The 15,290-nt window shown below is 56.9% G+C and overlaps 1 protein-coding gene across 1 annotated transcript in view; it reads left to right on the top strand.

Annotated features, from left to right (window-relative positions):
• The first annotated feature begins 1,008 nt into the window (after positions 1-1,008).
• Positions 1,009-15,290, top strand: part of GRIN2D (glutamate ionotropic receptor NMDA type subunit 2D) — a 36,297-nt gene continuing 22,015 nt past the window's right edge. The window contains exons 1-7 of the mRNA XM_045531268.1: positions 1,009-1,220; positions 2,003-2,278; positions 5,583-6,073; positions 9,410-10,029; positions 13,782-13,896; positions 14,099-14,310; positions 14,577-14,745. Coding sequence (XP_045387224.1) covers positions 5,609-6,073; positions 9,410-10,029; positions 13,782-13,896; positions 14,099-14,310; positions 14,577-14,745 — 1,581 coding nt within the window. The 5' untranslated portion in view covers positions 1,009-1,220; positions 2,003-2,278; positions 5,583-5,608. The remainder of the gene's footprint in view (positions 1,221-2,002; positions 2,279-5,582; positions 6,074-9,409; positions 10,030-13,781; positions 13,897-14,098; positions 14,311-14,576; positions 14,746-15,290) is intronic.

Raw genomic sequence — 15,290 nt, 5'->3', positions numbered from 1 at the left:
CACACACACACACACACACACACACACTCTCTCCCAGCCTTCACTCTCAGGGGCCCAGGTGTCCCATACCACACTCCACCCCAGAGCTGCATGGTAGCTTATACAAGTGCTGGTCCTGACCTCTTTAGCAGGAGGGGCAGGAGAGGCAGCTGGCCCTGTGGGACCCTCAGGGGGACAAGTTGTGTCTATGAGGGGAGAGATGCTGCTTTCCTTCTGAGTACTCATGGGTGATAGAGACTGGGTCCCTCAATTTAAAAAGGGGGTACAAGGATTTTGGTTTCCTCAAAGGGGTGGATGGGCTGGGTGTCCAAGGGTAAGTCTTGGGTCCTTGAAGGTGGTTTGTGCTGAGGGAGGATCAGGATGCCTGAGTTCCAAATGGGACTCAGGCTTAGGAGGGGAGGCCCCAGATTCCTGGGTCTCAGTGGAAAAGGGACTCCTGGACTCCCAGGTCTGAGAGAGGAGGGGCTGGGGGTCTGGACCCTGGGTCTGAGGGAGGATGGGCTGGGGCCCCCCAACCTGGGTCTGAGGGAGGAGGGGCTGGGGGTCTGGAGCCCTGGGTCTGAGGGAGGAGGGGCTGGGGCTCCGACTCCCAAGTCCAGGTTAGAGACCCAGTGTGCAGGCCTAGCCTTCCGGGGCAATAGAAGCCAGATGATGGGTCTTGGCATGGCAGACACTGAAGTCAGGGAAAGGCCTTCTGCTTCCCCAGTCTCAAATGGGGAGGGGGCAAAGGGCGGCAACTCCCAGCCCTGGAGCAGAGGTCTGAGGCTGTTGTCTCCATACCAGGTTCTGAGTCCCTGCGGACCCCCGACACACACACACTTCTTCCTCCCTTTTCATTTTCAGCCCCTCACTCCCGCGTCCCACGAGGAAAGCAGAGGCCGGTAGCTGAGGGTGGGGGGCGGCCCCCTCCCCCAGCCCTAGCAGGAGGAGGGGTCCCCAGGGAGGCCAGGAGGGGGGGCTGTGGGTCTCCCAGCAGGGGCGGACGGACGGGGACTGAATGTTAATCGCATCCCCAGTGAGTGTGTGTGAGAACAGAGCGAGTGTGCGAGTCCCTCCCGCTCCGGCTCCTCCAAGCCGCGGCCGTGGCCGCCGCCGCCGCCGCCACCCGCACCCGCAGCTTCCCGCAGCCTGCCTCGGCCACCAGTGCCCAGCTGGGGGGTGTCGGCCTGGGTGGGTCCGCCCGGCCCCCAGGGGTCTCTCGTGCATCTGCCATCTGCCCGGTGAGGAGCTGTGTGTCCGGGTGTCTGGGGCTGGCTGGTGAAGGGGGGGGTGTGTCTGTAAGGGCTGCGGCGGCCGCGGGAGGGAGGGGTCTGTCTGTCTGTACCGACCCTGAGCCGCCTGCCTGGGTGTCGTGGGTCCCCCAGTCCTCCCCCTCAGCCCCCCAAACCCGGATAGATGGTGTGTACCTGGGTTCTGTGTCTCCTGCCTGCGACCAGGCATCTGGGCGTCCCCGGCTGCCTGTGTCCTCCTGTCTGTCTGAACAGCCTCTGCTGGCAGTGGTAGCCTGGCCCCCATTGGACCCCCCTGTGTGTGTGTGTGTGTGTGTATGTGTGTGTGCGTTTCCCTCCTCAAGCTCCGGGGGTGTTGAGGGGGAATCCCAGGGAAGTGAGGCTGTGCGTGTGTGCGTGTGTGTGTTTCTGCCTGTGTTTGTGAGTGGGGGCGTCGAGGGGGGGTCTGGAGGTGGCCAAGCAAGGAAGAGGCAAGCAGTTCCCCAGACAGGCGATCTCCCGCTCCTCACACAAACACACACATCAGCCACCGGCTTCAGAGGTGACCCAGACAGACAGACAGACACAGACGCTGGAGGGGGGGCTGAGGGCACAAAGCAGGGTTGCGAATGAGCCAGGCAGAGGCGGGACCGGACACATGGAAAGGGGGGAGGAGCTGGGGCTGAAGCGGCAGAGGGGGGCACCCCAGGTGGGCGGAGGGGGGATCCCCACGGGGTCGGGGTGGCAAGAGGACACCCCAACAGCCTCCGCAATGTCCGGGGCCCAACTTCCAGCGCAACATGTGTAGCCGTGTCCTCGCCTAGTCCAGGTGGCCGCAACCTTGGGGGACAGACAGGGCAGGACAGGACCGAGGAAGAGGAAGGAGAGACGGAGCCAGAGACAGGCAGGAGGTCCCCGCTGTGCGCCGCTGCTACTGCCACTGCCGCCGCCCTGGGGCCTGACCCCCCTATTGGCTCCCTGAGCTCTCCGCGGAATCTTGGGGTCGCTGGACGCCAGGTTCCAGTCCTGGCCCCCCTGCAATCCCCCCAACAGAACAGGGTCATGAAAAGGTAAGGCCGGGGAAGGGATGCAGGGGTGGGGGTGGGAATGTAGACCCCGAAATCTAGGACAGGGAAAGTTGGCCAGGGGGGCTCATGGAGGGAGGGGGTTTGAATGGTGGGCAGGGGTCTTTGCTCTCCCCCAGCTTCCCTGTCCTCAGGAACTCTCCTCTGCCCTCTCTCTTTCTCCCTCTCTGAGCCCCTTTTTTCCTGGGTCTCTACACCTCAGACCTCTTAAGCCCCCCATTTCTCTGACACTTTGCTGCCTCTCTCCAGCCCCACATACCTGACACCCCATGTCTCTCTCTGTCCCTCCATCTCTCCATCTCACCTTCTCTCGGCACCCCCTTTCCCCGCATCAGTCTCCCCCACCACTGGCCAGCCCTCTCCCTCTCTCCTCTCGCTCTCCCCTCCCATCTCAGAGCTATGAGTCTGCTATTAATACCCCTGACAAGGACCTTGAGGGCATCCAGGCCCCCAGCACCCCTCGCCCAAGCTGCCACCCCTTCCTCAAGGTTCTGAAATACCCTTCCAGCCTCTTCCAAGCCCCGGGATTAGGGTGGGGAGAGACCGGTGTTGTGTGTGTGTGTGTTGGGGGGGGGGAATGGGATGCCGTCTGCAGCACGACTCGAGGTGGGGGAGCTGTTGATCAAAGTGGCCTCTCCTCCCTTCTGTGATGGATTGGGGAGAGCGATGGAGACAGGGACACCCCAGGAATCTCTGGCACCCTCCTCCTCCTCAGCTTGGGCAGGCTATGCTATGTACAGGAGTGGGGTGACTGAGGAGGCCGGAGCTGGGGGGGACACCCAGGATGTTGGGATTGATGGGGTTTGAGACAAAAAGGAGGTCTTTAAGGGAGGGGAGGGCTGGGAACCCAGATTCCTGGGTCTTGGAGGAAGAGGGGAACCGGGGACCTGGGCTCTTGGCTCCTGTCGTAGAGGAGGCTGGGCACTTGAATTCCCAAGTCTTAGGGCAGGAGGGGGCTGGGACTCTTGGGTTCTGGGAAAGAACACGGCTGAACGCCTGGACTCCGGAGTCCTGGGGGAGGAAGGGGCTGACGGCAGGACTCCTGCGTCTTTATGGGAGAAGTTGGAGGACAGGGCTTCTGTGTCTGATGGAGGAGGGGGCCGGGGGCTCAGTCTCCTGAGTCTAGGTAGGGGACCAGGTTCCGGACTCTTTAGCCCCTGTGTGGGTGGCATGAGCCAGAGGAGACGGGAGCCTGGTCTCTGTGATCCCTGAGGGTGTGGGTTCTGGAGACTGGGCCTCCAGAGTCCTGGAGGACTGGAGCTGCCACTTCTCGGTCCCTGGAGGGGTGAGGGACCGCACTCCCCAATCCCTGTGGGAGAGGACTGGGCATCCAGCCTCCCAAGAAGGGTGGGGCTGGAGCCTGCCCTCCTGGGCCTCAGCAGGGAGCAGGCCCCTGGGGTCCCTAAGGGCAGAGGCCAGGCAGGGGTGGGTCTGAGAGAGGCGGAGGAGGGGCTGGAGGGTGAGCAGCCACCAGGAAGGGAGGGGAGAGCGAGAGTTAACCCCGCGGGGACCAGGCCACAGCTGTGGGTTATTTTGGGGTGGAGGGGGGGTTATTCTGAGCACTGATTGAGCCAGCTGCTTGGGGAAGGGCAATGGAGAGGAGGGGCGAAGAGAAGCCAGGATTTGGGAGGGATGGGCATGCTAGGAGCCCCCACCCCCTTTCCAGGGGAGACAGCGGCACAGGATCTCTGGGGGGTGGGGGCAGGGGGAGGGGTGGAGACCTCTAGGCAGGGGAGAGGGTGTGGGCCTTTCCCCTACCCTGGCTGTCTGTGGGGTGGACGAGGCCTACGCTACCATGGCAACAGGACAGGAGACTGACTGACAAGCCAAGAGAGAACCCTTCCCTGCCTGGACCCTCACCCCTTTAGGAAGCCCCTAGTACAGGCTCCAGTCCCTCTCTGGGAACCAGGAGCCCAGACCCCCCAGTGCCCTCCTCCCTCAGACCCAGGCAGAACCCAGGAGCCTGGGCTCCCAGCCCAACCACCCCAGGCGGCAAGTATTCAACAGGGGGCACAGGAAGAGATGAGATGCTGTATTTCCTCTAATTTACTAAATTGCTCCGGGCTGGGTGCCAGGGACCCCCCCTCCCAGCTCTCCACAGCTGTGCCCCCAACCCTGCATCCCAGCCTGGGCCATGACTCTTTCTCACTCTCATTGAGAATGTGGGGGACAGGGACAGAAGTAACGGGACAAAAATGGGTTGGGGGTTGTGGTCGGGGTGAGGGATAAGGTTGTGGGGGCACTTTCTCTCCTGGGGTGCCCCACTAATTTCCCCTTCTCTTTCTTTCTCTCTCCCCACACACCTGACCCCTTTTCCCTCTCTCATTTTTTTTCTCCCTTTTTCTCCTTTTTATTTTTGCTCCCTCCTGTCACTTGCCTTCCCTGCCTTCCTTTCATGTCTGTGCTGGCCACCTCCCTGGCGGGGGTCTCGATCTTTGCCTTGCCTCGCTATTTCTGTCTTCCTGTGTTTTCTCTCTGCTCTGCCTGCCTCCCTCAATCTCAATTCTGTTTCCCCATCTCTCATGTGTGCGTGTCTCTTGGTGGCCGTGGGGTCTGTCTCCGTCTTCCTGGTTTTCTTTCCATCTTCCTCTCTAACTTTCCTGTCTCTCTTATCTCTCCCATCTCCCTGCGTCTATCTCTGCATTTCTCCCCACTCTGCCGTTCTCTCCCTGGGTCTCCCTCGCTCCCTATTTCTGTCACACTGTCTTCTTTCTTTCCTTCTTCTCCCTGTCTCTGTTCCTCCTCTCTCACTCCTGCCGCTCTTCCCCCATCACCTCTCTGTTGTCACCTCCCTTCCTATTTCCTTGCTCCTATTTTGATCCCATCTCTGTGGGTCTCTTTCCCATCTGTCTCATTGTTGTCCCATCCCTACCCTACCTATCTCTTTCCCTCTTTCTCTCTCCTTACCTCTGTATCTTCCCCTGACTCCATCACCCACCCCTGTCTCTGTGTCTCTCCATACTCCACTTCTCCCTGTTCCTCCCTCTGTGTCTCTCCCTCCTTCGCCCCCCACACCTCTCCCTATGTATTTGGTGTCTCTTCCCCACCTCTCCCTTCCACCTCCCCCCACCGTGTCTCTCCCTCTGCCTGTGTGTCTCCCCCTCCGTGTCTGTCTCTCCCTCTGTCTCCATCTCCCCAACCTTTCCCTCTCCTCTCTCCCCTGTATCTCCTCTTCTGTGCATCTCTTTCAACATCTTGTCTCCCTGTCTCTGCGTCTCCCCGTCCGTGTCTGTCTGTGCTCTCTGTTCCTGCCTCTCCTGCCGTGTCTCTCCCTGGCCCGGGCGCTCAGAGGCCGCCCGGCGGGGCCCGCAGGCGATGCGCGGTGCCGGTGGCCCCCGCGGCCCTCGGGGCCCCGCTAAGATGTTGCTGCTGCTGGCGCTGGCCTGCGCCAGCCCGTTCCCGGAGGAGGCGCCGGGGCCGGGCGGGGCCGGCGGGCCCGGCGGGGTCCCCGGCGGGGCGCGGCCGCTCAACGTGGCGCTGGTGTTCTCGGGGCCCGCGTACGCGGCCGAGGCGGCGCGCCTGGGGCCGGCCGTGGCGGCGGCCGTGCGCAGCCCGGGCCTGGACGTGCGGCCCGTGGCGCTGGTGCTCAACGGCTCGGACCCGCGCAGCCTCGTGCTGCAGCTCTGCGACCTGCTGTCGGGGCTGCGCGTGCACGGCGTCGTCTTCGAGGACGACTCGCGCGCGCCCGCCGTCGCGCCCATCCTCGACTTCCTGTCGGCGCAGACCTCGCTGCCCATCGTGGCCGTGCACGGCGGCGCCGCGCTCGTGCTCACGCCCAAGGTGCGCGCGATCAGCTGGTGGGGCGGGGCCGGTCACTGGGGGGCGGGGTCTGGGGCGCTCCGAGGGGTGTGGCCTTGGAGGGGGCGGGGACAGTCCTGTGGGTCAGCATCTGGGACGACGTGGGGCCAGGTGGCAGGGGTTAGGTCTAGGTAGGAGGCAGGGCTGACACGGAGGGGCGTGGCCTATAGGATAAGCGGGGTCTTCGGGAGAGTCACCTAGAAGCAGGGTCAGAGAGGCCAGTCGTCGATGATCAGGGTATGGGGAGGACGTGGGCCCAGTCATTGCAGGTGAGGGACCGTGGGAAAGGTGAGCGAGGGGCGGGAACTGGGGACAAAAAGGGACCAGCCAAAGATGGCAAAATCTGAAGGAGGCGTGGGTCTGGGATCAGCGAGGGGACAAGTCAGCTGGAAAGGAATGGAATTCAGAAAAGGGCTAAATCTAGTGCAGAGGTGGGAGCCAGGCAGGGATGGGCGGAGCCATTTTGTGAGAGGAGGAGCCTGAGATGGGGCGGGGCCTATTCAGGGGAGGGGCCGGTGGGACAGAGAGGTGGAGCATGCAGCCACCTGAGTGGGTGAAGCCTGAGTCTGCCAATTCCCAGCTGTGGGGCCTGTGGCTTTTTGACTGGATCACTATTGTAGTTCTGTCCACAACGTTCTGGGACGGACCTCTCTGTCCAGCTTTCTTGTTCTCATTGGCATGGTGTTGTCCAGAGATTTGTGGGCAGATTACCCGGCAGGTGAACTTACTATTTCCTGGCTGCCGCCTCCATGGCATACGCAGAGATGTGGTCCCTAGTGCCTCCATTGCTGCTGGGAAATGCAATCCACTCTTTTTCATTGTCTGCTGGGCACTGTGGTCTGATCAGTGTACACTCATACCTTCTGGGAAATGTCCCTTCACTGTCCCTGAACAGAAGGAAGAATGGTCTTCACAGCTCCATCTGTGCCCCACTGAATGCTAGGAACATGGTCCCCTCGGCACACCTCCACCTGCTGAAGGATGAAGCCCTCTTGGGGTTCTTATTACAGGCTAGGAGATCTCATCCCCTTAGGACAACTGTCCTGTCCCCTAAACATATAACCACAGGCATACACTTAAGGAGGAAGTCCACTTGCTGTTCTCACTGCATTACAGGAAGATTTACTGAAGGCTGATTCTGTGCCAGGGCTGTTTTAAGTTCTCGAGAATACAGTTCTAGGGGGGGAAAGACACAGTGCCTGCCTTATGGAGCTTGCATTCTAATGGGGAGACAGACAAAAGTAACAGTAAAATCTGTCCTGGAGGAAATCGACAGGATGGGGCTTCAATAGCTGACAGTCAGGGGAGGAGGTGACACCTGAGCTGGACCTAAGGAATGAGGAGGGGCAGGTCCAACATGGAGGAACTGGGGGAAAGTGTCCCCAGGAGAAGCAACAGCTAAGGGCAAAACCCTTGTAGCGGGAAAGAGCTTGGCATGCTTTAGGAAGAGCAAGGAGGGAATGTGGCTGCCACTGACCAGGGGGTTGGGGTGGTAGGAGATGAGGTCAGAGAAGCAACAGGAGCTGGTTCACACAGGGCCTTGTAGGCCACAGTGAAGACTTTGGCTTCGATTCTGAGGTAGAATCATTGGAAGGTTTTCAACCAAGAAGGGATGTGATCCAATTAATATTTTGAAACGATCACTCTGGCTGCTGTTTGGAGAATGGACTGAAAGATGCAAGACTGGAAGCAGAGATAGGTTGGAAAGCCATAGATGTCTAGGCAAGAAAGTGGTGACTATGAGGGTTGAGGCGGTGATAGTAGTGAGGAATGGACATTGAGGTTATGTTTGAACACAGAGCCAAGAAGATTTGGGGATAGCTAGATGTGGGTGTGAGGAAAAGAGAGGGAAAGGCTGATTTAGGTTTGGGGCCTACGCATCAGGATGAATAAGGGAAAGATGACAAGGAGAAGGTTCGAGAGAGGTGGGGAAAGATCCAGTGTTCTGGTTTTGACATGATAATTTTGAGATGCCTCTTGGAAATCCAAGGGGAGACATTGAATAAAAGGGAAGATAGGTTTTTCCGGAGCTCACAGGAGAGGTTGTGACTGAGGACAGGCACCATTGGCATGTCCAGTGAAGTCCAGCAGAACTTTCTGCAGTGATGAAGGTCGTCTATATTTGCTCTGTCCAATATGATAGCCACAAGCTTCATGTGGCTATTGAATGCTTCACATGTGGTTAGTGCAATCAGAGAACTAAATTTCAAATTTTATTTAATTTTAACTAGATGGCTGCCATATTGGATAGCATGGGAAACAGTATTTAAACCAGTAGGTCTGGATGAGATCACCAGGGAGAGGACAGAAAAGAAAAGAGAACATTAAGACACTACTATAATGCATTCAGAATTTTGGCTGAGGAAGAGGTTCCAGCCAAGCAGACAGAGGAGGGGACAGGGAGGTAGGAGGAAAACCAAAGAAGGGAAAGTCCACTCAGCAAAGCTATATCTTCCAGCTGGGGGAGTACTTACAGCACCTTCATTGCATGCTGGGAGATGTAGTCTCCCTCACTATGTAGAGAACTGGTCCCTCTCAGTGCATGCTGGGGGCTGTAGTTCCCTCATTGGATGCTGAGAGTATTGATGACAGTGATGATTAGCTGCTATAACAGGTAAACCTCCAAATCTCAGTGGCTCAACCTGATAGAAAGTTGTTTCTCATTTACATAAAATTCAACCAACGCTGAGCGCTGTGGCTCATGCCTGTAATCCCAGCATTTTGGGGTGCCAAGGTGGTAGGATCACTTGAGCCCAGGGATTTGAGACCCAGCCTGGACAACATAGTGAGACACCATCTCTACAAAAAATTTTAAAAATTAGCCAGATGTGATGTGTGTGCCTGTATTCCTAGCTACTCAGGAGGCTGAGGCAGGAAGGATTGCTTGAGCCCTGGAGTTCGAGGCTGCAGTGAGCTATGATTGCAGCATTGTACTCCAGCCTGGGCAACAGAGTCAGACCTTGTTACTAAAAAATAAAAAATAAATAAAATCCAAACAGATGTTCCTGATTCAAAGTGGCTCTTATCCATGCGGTGACTCAGGGACTCAGGCTCCTTCCCTCTTGTGGCTCTGTAATCCCCTAGGACTTCCGAGTTCTCTTCTGGGGCTTCTACATTTGCCCTCAGACAGGGAAAAGAGTAAGGTTTAGGAGGAAGAGTTTTAATGGGTGAGTCTAGAAGACTCAATCAGGTAGCTGAACCTAACCCCAGATCTAGCCCTGTGCCCCAGGAGGTAAAAGAGACAGGGTTAGTGAACAGCTTGCTAGGAAATGAGGTCCCCACATCAGGAGGCCTGACATCCTCCTCCCTCCGCTGCAGGAGAAGGGCTCCACCTTCCTGCAGCTGGGCTCCTCCACCGAGCAACAACTTCAGGTCATCTTTGAGGTGCTGGAGGAGTACGACTGGACGTCCTTTGTAGCAGTGACCACGCGTGCCCCCGGCCATCGCGCCTTCCTGTCCTACATAGAGGTGCTGACTGACGGCAGCCTGGTGGGCTGGGAGCACCGCGGAGCACTGACGCTGGACCCTGGGGCTGGCGAGGCCGTGCTGAGCGCCCAGCTCCGCAGCGTCAGTGCACAGATCCGCCTGCTCTTCTGTGCTCGTGAGGAGGCCGAGCCTGTGTTCCGGGCAGCCGAGGAGGCCGGCCTCACTGGGTCTGGCTATGTCTGGTTTATGGTGGGGCCCCAGCTGGCTGGAGGCGGGGGCTCCGGGGCCCCTGGTGAGCCCCCTCTTCTGCCAGGAGGCTCCCCCCTGCCTTCCGGGCTGTTTGCAGTGCGCTCAGCTGGCTGGCGGGATGACTTGGCCCGGCGTGTGGCCGCTGGTGTGGCCGTAGTGGCCAGAGGTGCCCAGGCCCTGCTGCGTGACTATGGTTTCCTGCCTGAGCTTGGCCATGACTGTCGTGCCCAGAACCGCACCCACCGTGGGGAGAGTCTGCACAGGTGAGTGGGGCTGGGATGGGAGGGGTGTGGAGGGTTTCCAGAGCCTGACTACCTGGAGAACTCACTGGCCACGTGGCCTCAAATGGGTCGCATCCTGTCTTCGAGCCTCAGTTTTCTTTTCTGTAAAATGGGAGTAATTAGGTCTCTTTTCTGAGGTTAAATCAGGTAATTTGGGAAAAGTACCTGAGATTCAGTGAATGTATTACTCTATTTCATGACTGTAAGATGTATAATATTAATATCTTTGAAATCAAGATGTGTCTTATAATTAATGGCTTATCGTGACTTAATTGGAAGCACTTTTTCTTTCTTTGTGGTATACAAAAATGGCGGCACATCTTATAATTGATAGATTATGTGATCTTCGATTCTGTGAAAAACCTAGTTAGAATATGAGCTGAGTTTCAGTAGCAAGAAAGACCCAACCATCCAGTGGCCCAAATGAGGAAACATTTGTTCCTCTCTCACATAACACTCTAGAGATGATCGGTCCATTTTGGGGGGAGGTTGCTGCTCCATGTGACCATTCAGGGACCCAGGATCCTCCCACCATGCTGCTCTGGCATCTCTGCACCGTGGAAGCTGGGTCACAGTCCTGTCTGAATTGTAGCTCGTGAGAACAGGGAAAGAGAGGAAATGGAGAGCAATTTTCTTTTGATTATGTGAGGCAGAAGGGATACATCTCAAGCCCTGTTGTTGAGAACATAGTCACACAGTTAGTGCTGATTTACTGGTTGTTTACAGTGGCGTCCATTCTGATTGGCTAGTGCCAGTGCTGTACTGACTGCTGGATATTTGAATATCATTCCTGCTCATGGCCCAGGAGAGCTGCAAGGAAGGCTGGGAAATGTCGACCCTGGCAGGACAGCCGCGAACCGGGCTCACATGCTGTTATTTTAGAAGAGAAGAACAGAGTTTGATGGAAAACAGCATCTCCACCATGGGAAGCTTTGGGAGGGGGGAAACTGATGAGTTTGGTGACAGAACAGTGGAATGAGAGGCCTTTAATCCTGAATGAGGATGAAGTGAGTTTGGGTGGGAGGAAATGATCGGTGGGGAAGGAGACCTCAGGGAGGAAAACTGAGAACTGGTGAGTTGGGAATCAGGATCCCGGAACAAGAGGGCGAGAAAAGAATCCCTTGTTCCTAAATACTGAGCACCCGCTAGGAACTAGGGCTCACGCTGGGCACTGGGAACACAGGGATGAATAAGACCATGACTTATTCTTCAAAGAGCGCAGGGTCCCGTAGGGCCGGCAGACAGGGACGGGGATAATGACAACACGGCATGACGCTTGCAGTAATGGAGGGAGCGCGGACATTGTGGGGGCGCCAGGGAGTACTGTCTAAGCCAGGACATTTTTGGTTGCAAGGAGTCTCATTCAAGCTTCCTCAGGGAAAAGGGGGTTTACTGGAAAGACAAACGCACATAGAAATTCAGAAGTCAGGAATTGAAGCTAAGCTGGGAGACAGCTACTCTTTCATCTCTTCCTGATTCTGTCTTTCTTAATTCCTGCCCTCTGTCTGTCTGTCTGTCTTTCTCTCTCTGGCTTGCCTCTTCCAGAGGCTGTTCGGTTCTTTACTCAAAATTTGTGCTCCTTCATAATTTCAGCCCTTCCTGGCCACCACCCATCCCTCCAGATCTCATAGCAAAATGTCATCCCAAGAGAGGAAATGTATTGGCCTCAGTCAGCCTCCCAAACCAGGGTACTCAAGTCACAGGTCAGCTGTGGAGTCTGGAAGGTTTCTAGGAGGAGGTGATATCTAAGCTGAGACCAGAAGGATTAACTGCTCATTCATTAATTTATTCATTGAAAAGCCCTTTATCTAAAGTCTACTATATGCCAAACACTGCTTTAGTGTTCAATAAGGTCCCTGCTTTCACAGAACTTACAGTGTAATAGGGGAGAAAGGCAGTGAACAACCAAGAAAAGAAAGAAGAAAATATCAGCAACTGATAACTTCTGATATGAAAATCGAACAAGGGGAATGGGATAAGAAATGCCTAGGGGGTTTGGCTAGGTGGTCAGGAAAGGCCTTTCTGAGTAGGTGAAATTTGGAGGTAAAAAAATGGATAAAAAGAAGGAGCCAAGTATTGGAAGATCTGAGTAAAGGGAGAGCGCACTGCAGGTGCAAAGGCCCTGGGGCTGGAACTGTCTTGTATTCTGTTTTGTGCTGCTATAACAGAATACCATAGACTGGGCAATTTATAAGAAATGGAAGTTTATTGGCTCATGGTTCTGGAGGCTGGGAAGTCCAATGTCAAAATGTCAGCATCTGGTGAGGGCCTTCTTGCTGCATCATGACAGGGCAGAAGGGCAAAGAGAGAAGTGGGAAGAGGGAGGCGAGCCCACTCCCACTATAACAGCTTTAGTCCATTCATGGGGGTGCTGGCGTCCTCATGACTTAAACACTTCTTAAAAGTCCCACTTCCCAATACTGTCACAATGGCAGTTACATTTCAACTTGAGTTTTGGAGGGGACAGACACCCAAACCATAGCTTGCCTGTTTGGGAGCCTGAAATGCCAGTGTGGCTGCAGCATAGAGGGCAAGGGGGATGAAGGTATGAGCAGGGGACAGGGGGACATGGGGACCCAGTTCATGTAGGGCCTTTAGCCCAGGAGAGGAGAGGTTTGGACTTGATTCCAGGAATGGTGGGGAGTTCACCAGAAATAGTATTCCAGGCAGGGGGAATAGCATGTGCAAAATCCCAGAGGGTGAGAAAAACCTGGGCAGATTGGTGGATATTTGAATATCATTCCTGCTCATGGCCTGGGTTCAGAGTGGATAAAAGCAGTAGAATTAGGGGCTGGAGGTGATGAGGCTGGGGTGGAGGGTGGGGGTGAGTGGCACCAGGCCTTTGCCATCAATGCCAGGTTGAGAAGCTTGGACTTCGTTCCAGGGCACTGGCTAGTCAGGGGTGGGCTCTGAGCAGGGGAGAGGTGGAGTCAGTTTTGGGTGTGGACAGAGCCCTCTGGGGCCAGTTGGGGTACAGACTGGAAGAGAGAGATTGGAGGCTGAAGGCCAAGCGGGCGGCTGGGGTGAGGTCCAGGAGGGCTGTTGGGAGGGAGAGGAGAAGATGGGCAGGAGGGATGGGGCTGGGGGACTAATGGTCTGGGCAGGGGGAGTGAGGGGGTGAGGAAGGCAGCTGAGAGTGACTGGGTGGATGAGGTGACAGGCAGTCAGAGTATGGGTGATGTAGCACAGATAAGATATCTGGGAGTCCAGAGACCTCCCCAGCACTTCTTCCCAGCAGAAGGGACATTTGAGCTGAGTCTCTAAGACACGGAAGAGTTGGTCAGGATGCAAAGGGTGGTATAAAGGTTTTCCAGGCAGACAAAACTAGCACCTGCAAAGGCCTAGAGATAGGAACTCACTTGACATGTCTGAGAGATGCCTTGCATTCAATGTTGACAGAGCAATAAAAGGGGTTTTGGGAGGGAAGAATTTGAGAGTGGGAAGTGATCAGAGAAGGGGCTTCAGAAGCAGGTGGGGCCAGAACACAAAGGGACTCTAGGGCCTCAACACCAAGCTTGAGAGTCTGGGACCTTATCCTGGGGACACTGGCCAGCCAAGGGAAGGGTGCTGAGTAGGGAAAAGGCATGTTTGTGTGTTTGAGATCTCGGAGGTGAAGGAGGAAAGATTCCAGCTAGGGGCTGGGGCTGGTCCGTAGAAAGGGGACTTTCTATGCCTTCAGCTGCCAAGGTCCAGCTGACAATGTCCCCATGTCTCCTTCCCTTCCTCTTGGGCAGGTACTTCATGAACATTACCTGGGATAACCGGGATTACTCCTTCAATGAGGATGGCTTCCTGGTGAACCCCTCGCTGGTGGTCATCTCTCTCACCAGAGACAGGACGTGGGAGGTGGTGAGTGGTAGCCCAGACCTCAGCCATGGGACACGGCCTGGGCTCCTGGGTCCTGGGGAAAGACAGGTGTGGAGGGAGGGGTTCCTGGGTCCTGAGGGGAGATGGTGCCTACACTCCTAGGTCTGAGGGAGGAGGGACATGGAGCCCAGGACACACTGGAGGGTTCTCCCAGGAAGCCTGACTCTCTTTCTCTTTGGCCAAGGTGGGCAGCTGGGAGCAGAAGACTCTCCGCCTCAAGTACCCGCTATGGTCCCGCTATGGTCGCTTCCTACAGCCAGTGGATGACACGCAGCACCTCACGGTGGCCACACTCGAGGAGAGACCCTTTGTCATTGTGGAGCCTGCAGATCCCATCAGTGGCACTTGCATCCGAGACTCCGTCCCCTGCCGGAGCCAGCTCAACCGGACCCACAGGTGACAGCCCAAGATCCAGGCGTTCCAGCTGCAAAGCCCTCCTCCCTTGAAGCCCAGTAGTCCTGGCCCCCATCCCTCTCCTCCCTTGGGACCCAGGGCCCACAAGGCCCTTCAGCTTGGCGCGCATAACTCCTTTGAGCCTCAGTTTCCCCAGAAAGCGCTAACCCTAGTTTTAGCTGCTGCCTGTCCCTTCCTCCACACCTTTGTCTCAAAGGAGAGTCTAAGGGAGGGGTCCCCAAACTCCCCAAGCCTGGTTGCTCCCGCAGCCCTCCCCCGGATGCCCCTCGCCCGGAGAAGCGGTGCTGCAAGGGCTTCTGCATCGACATTCTGAAGCGGCTGGCGCACACGATCGGCTTCAGCTACGACCTCTACCTGGTCACCAACGGCAAGCACGGGAAGAAGATCGATGGCGTCTGGAACGGCATGATCGGCGAGGTGAGGCGGGCTCAGGATGGGGGAGACGGACCTTCGGGACAGGGGCCTAGCAGCAGGCACCCTGGGGCTGGGGGCGTGGCCAGAGGCAGGAAGGCTCGTCTCCGGGGGCGGGGCCTTGGGCGGGGCCACGAGACGGATACGCCTTTGGACAAGGGGCGGAGTCAGGAAGCGACGGGGCGGGACCAGGAGGAGGGGCTTTGGGAGCAGAGGAGGCGGGGCTGGGAGGGCGGACCACCTAGGGGAAGCGCGTGGGCCCGGAAGGGTCGAGCCTGAGGCCTCAAGAGAACTTGATGGGAGCAGCAGGGTGGGACTGGGGGCTGCCTCCTTCCAATCCTGCTCCCCGTCTCTCCCCTCCACATTTCCCTGCCCCACTCTGGGTCCCCTCCTCCTCCACCCCGCCATCCCTCTTAGCCCTTTCCCATCCAAGTACTAACCGGGCCCGACCCTGATGAGTTCTGGAGATCAGAGGAGATTGGGGCATTCAGGGTGGCATGGCCAAAAACGGCCCTCTCTTTCACCCTGTCACTGGCCTCCTCCCGCGGGGT

Source organism: Lemur catta, chromosome 19 (genome assembly GCF_020740605.2).
Source record: "Lemur catta isolate mLemCat1 chromosome 19, mLemCat1.pri, whole genome shotgun sequence".
Taxonomy (NCBI): Eukaryota; Metazoa; Chordata; class Mammalia; order Primates; family Lemuridae; genus Lemur; species Lemur catta.
Note: the sequence above shows the minus strand (reverse complement) of the source record. Positions and strands in the feature narration are given on the sequence as shown.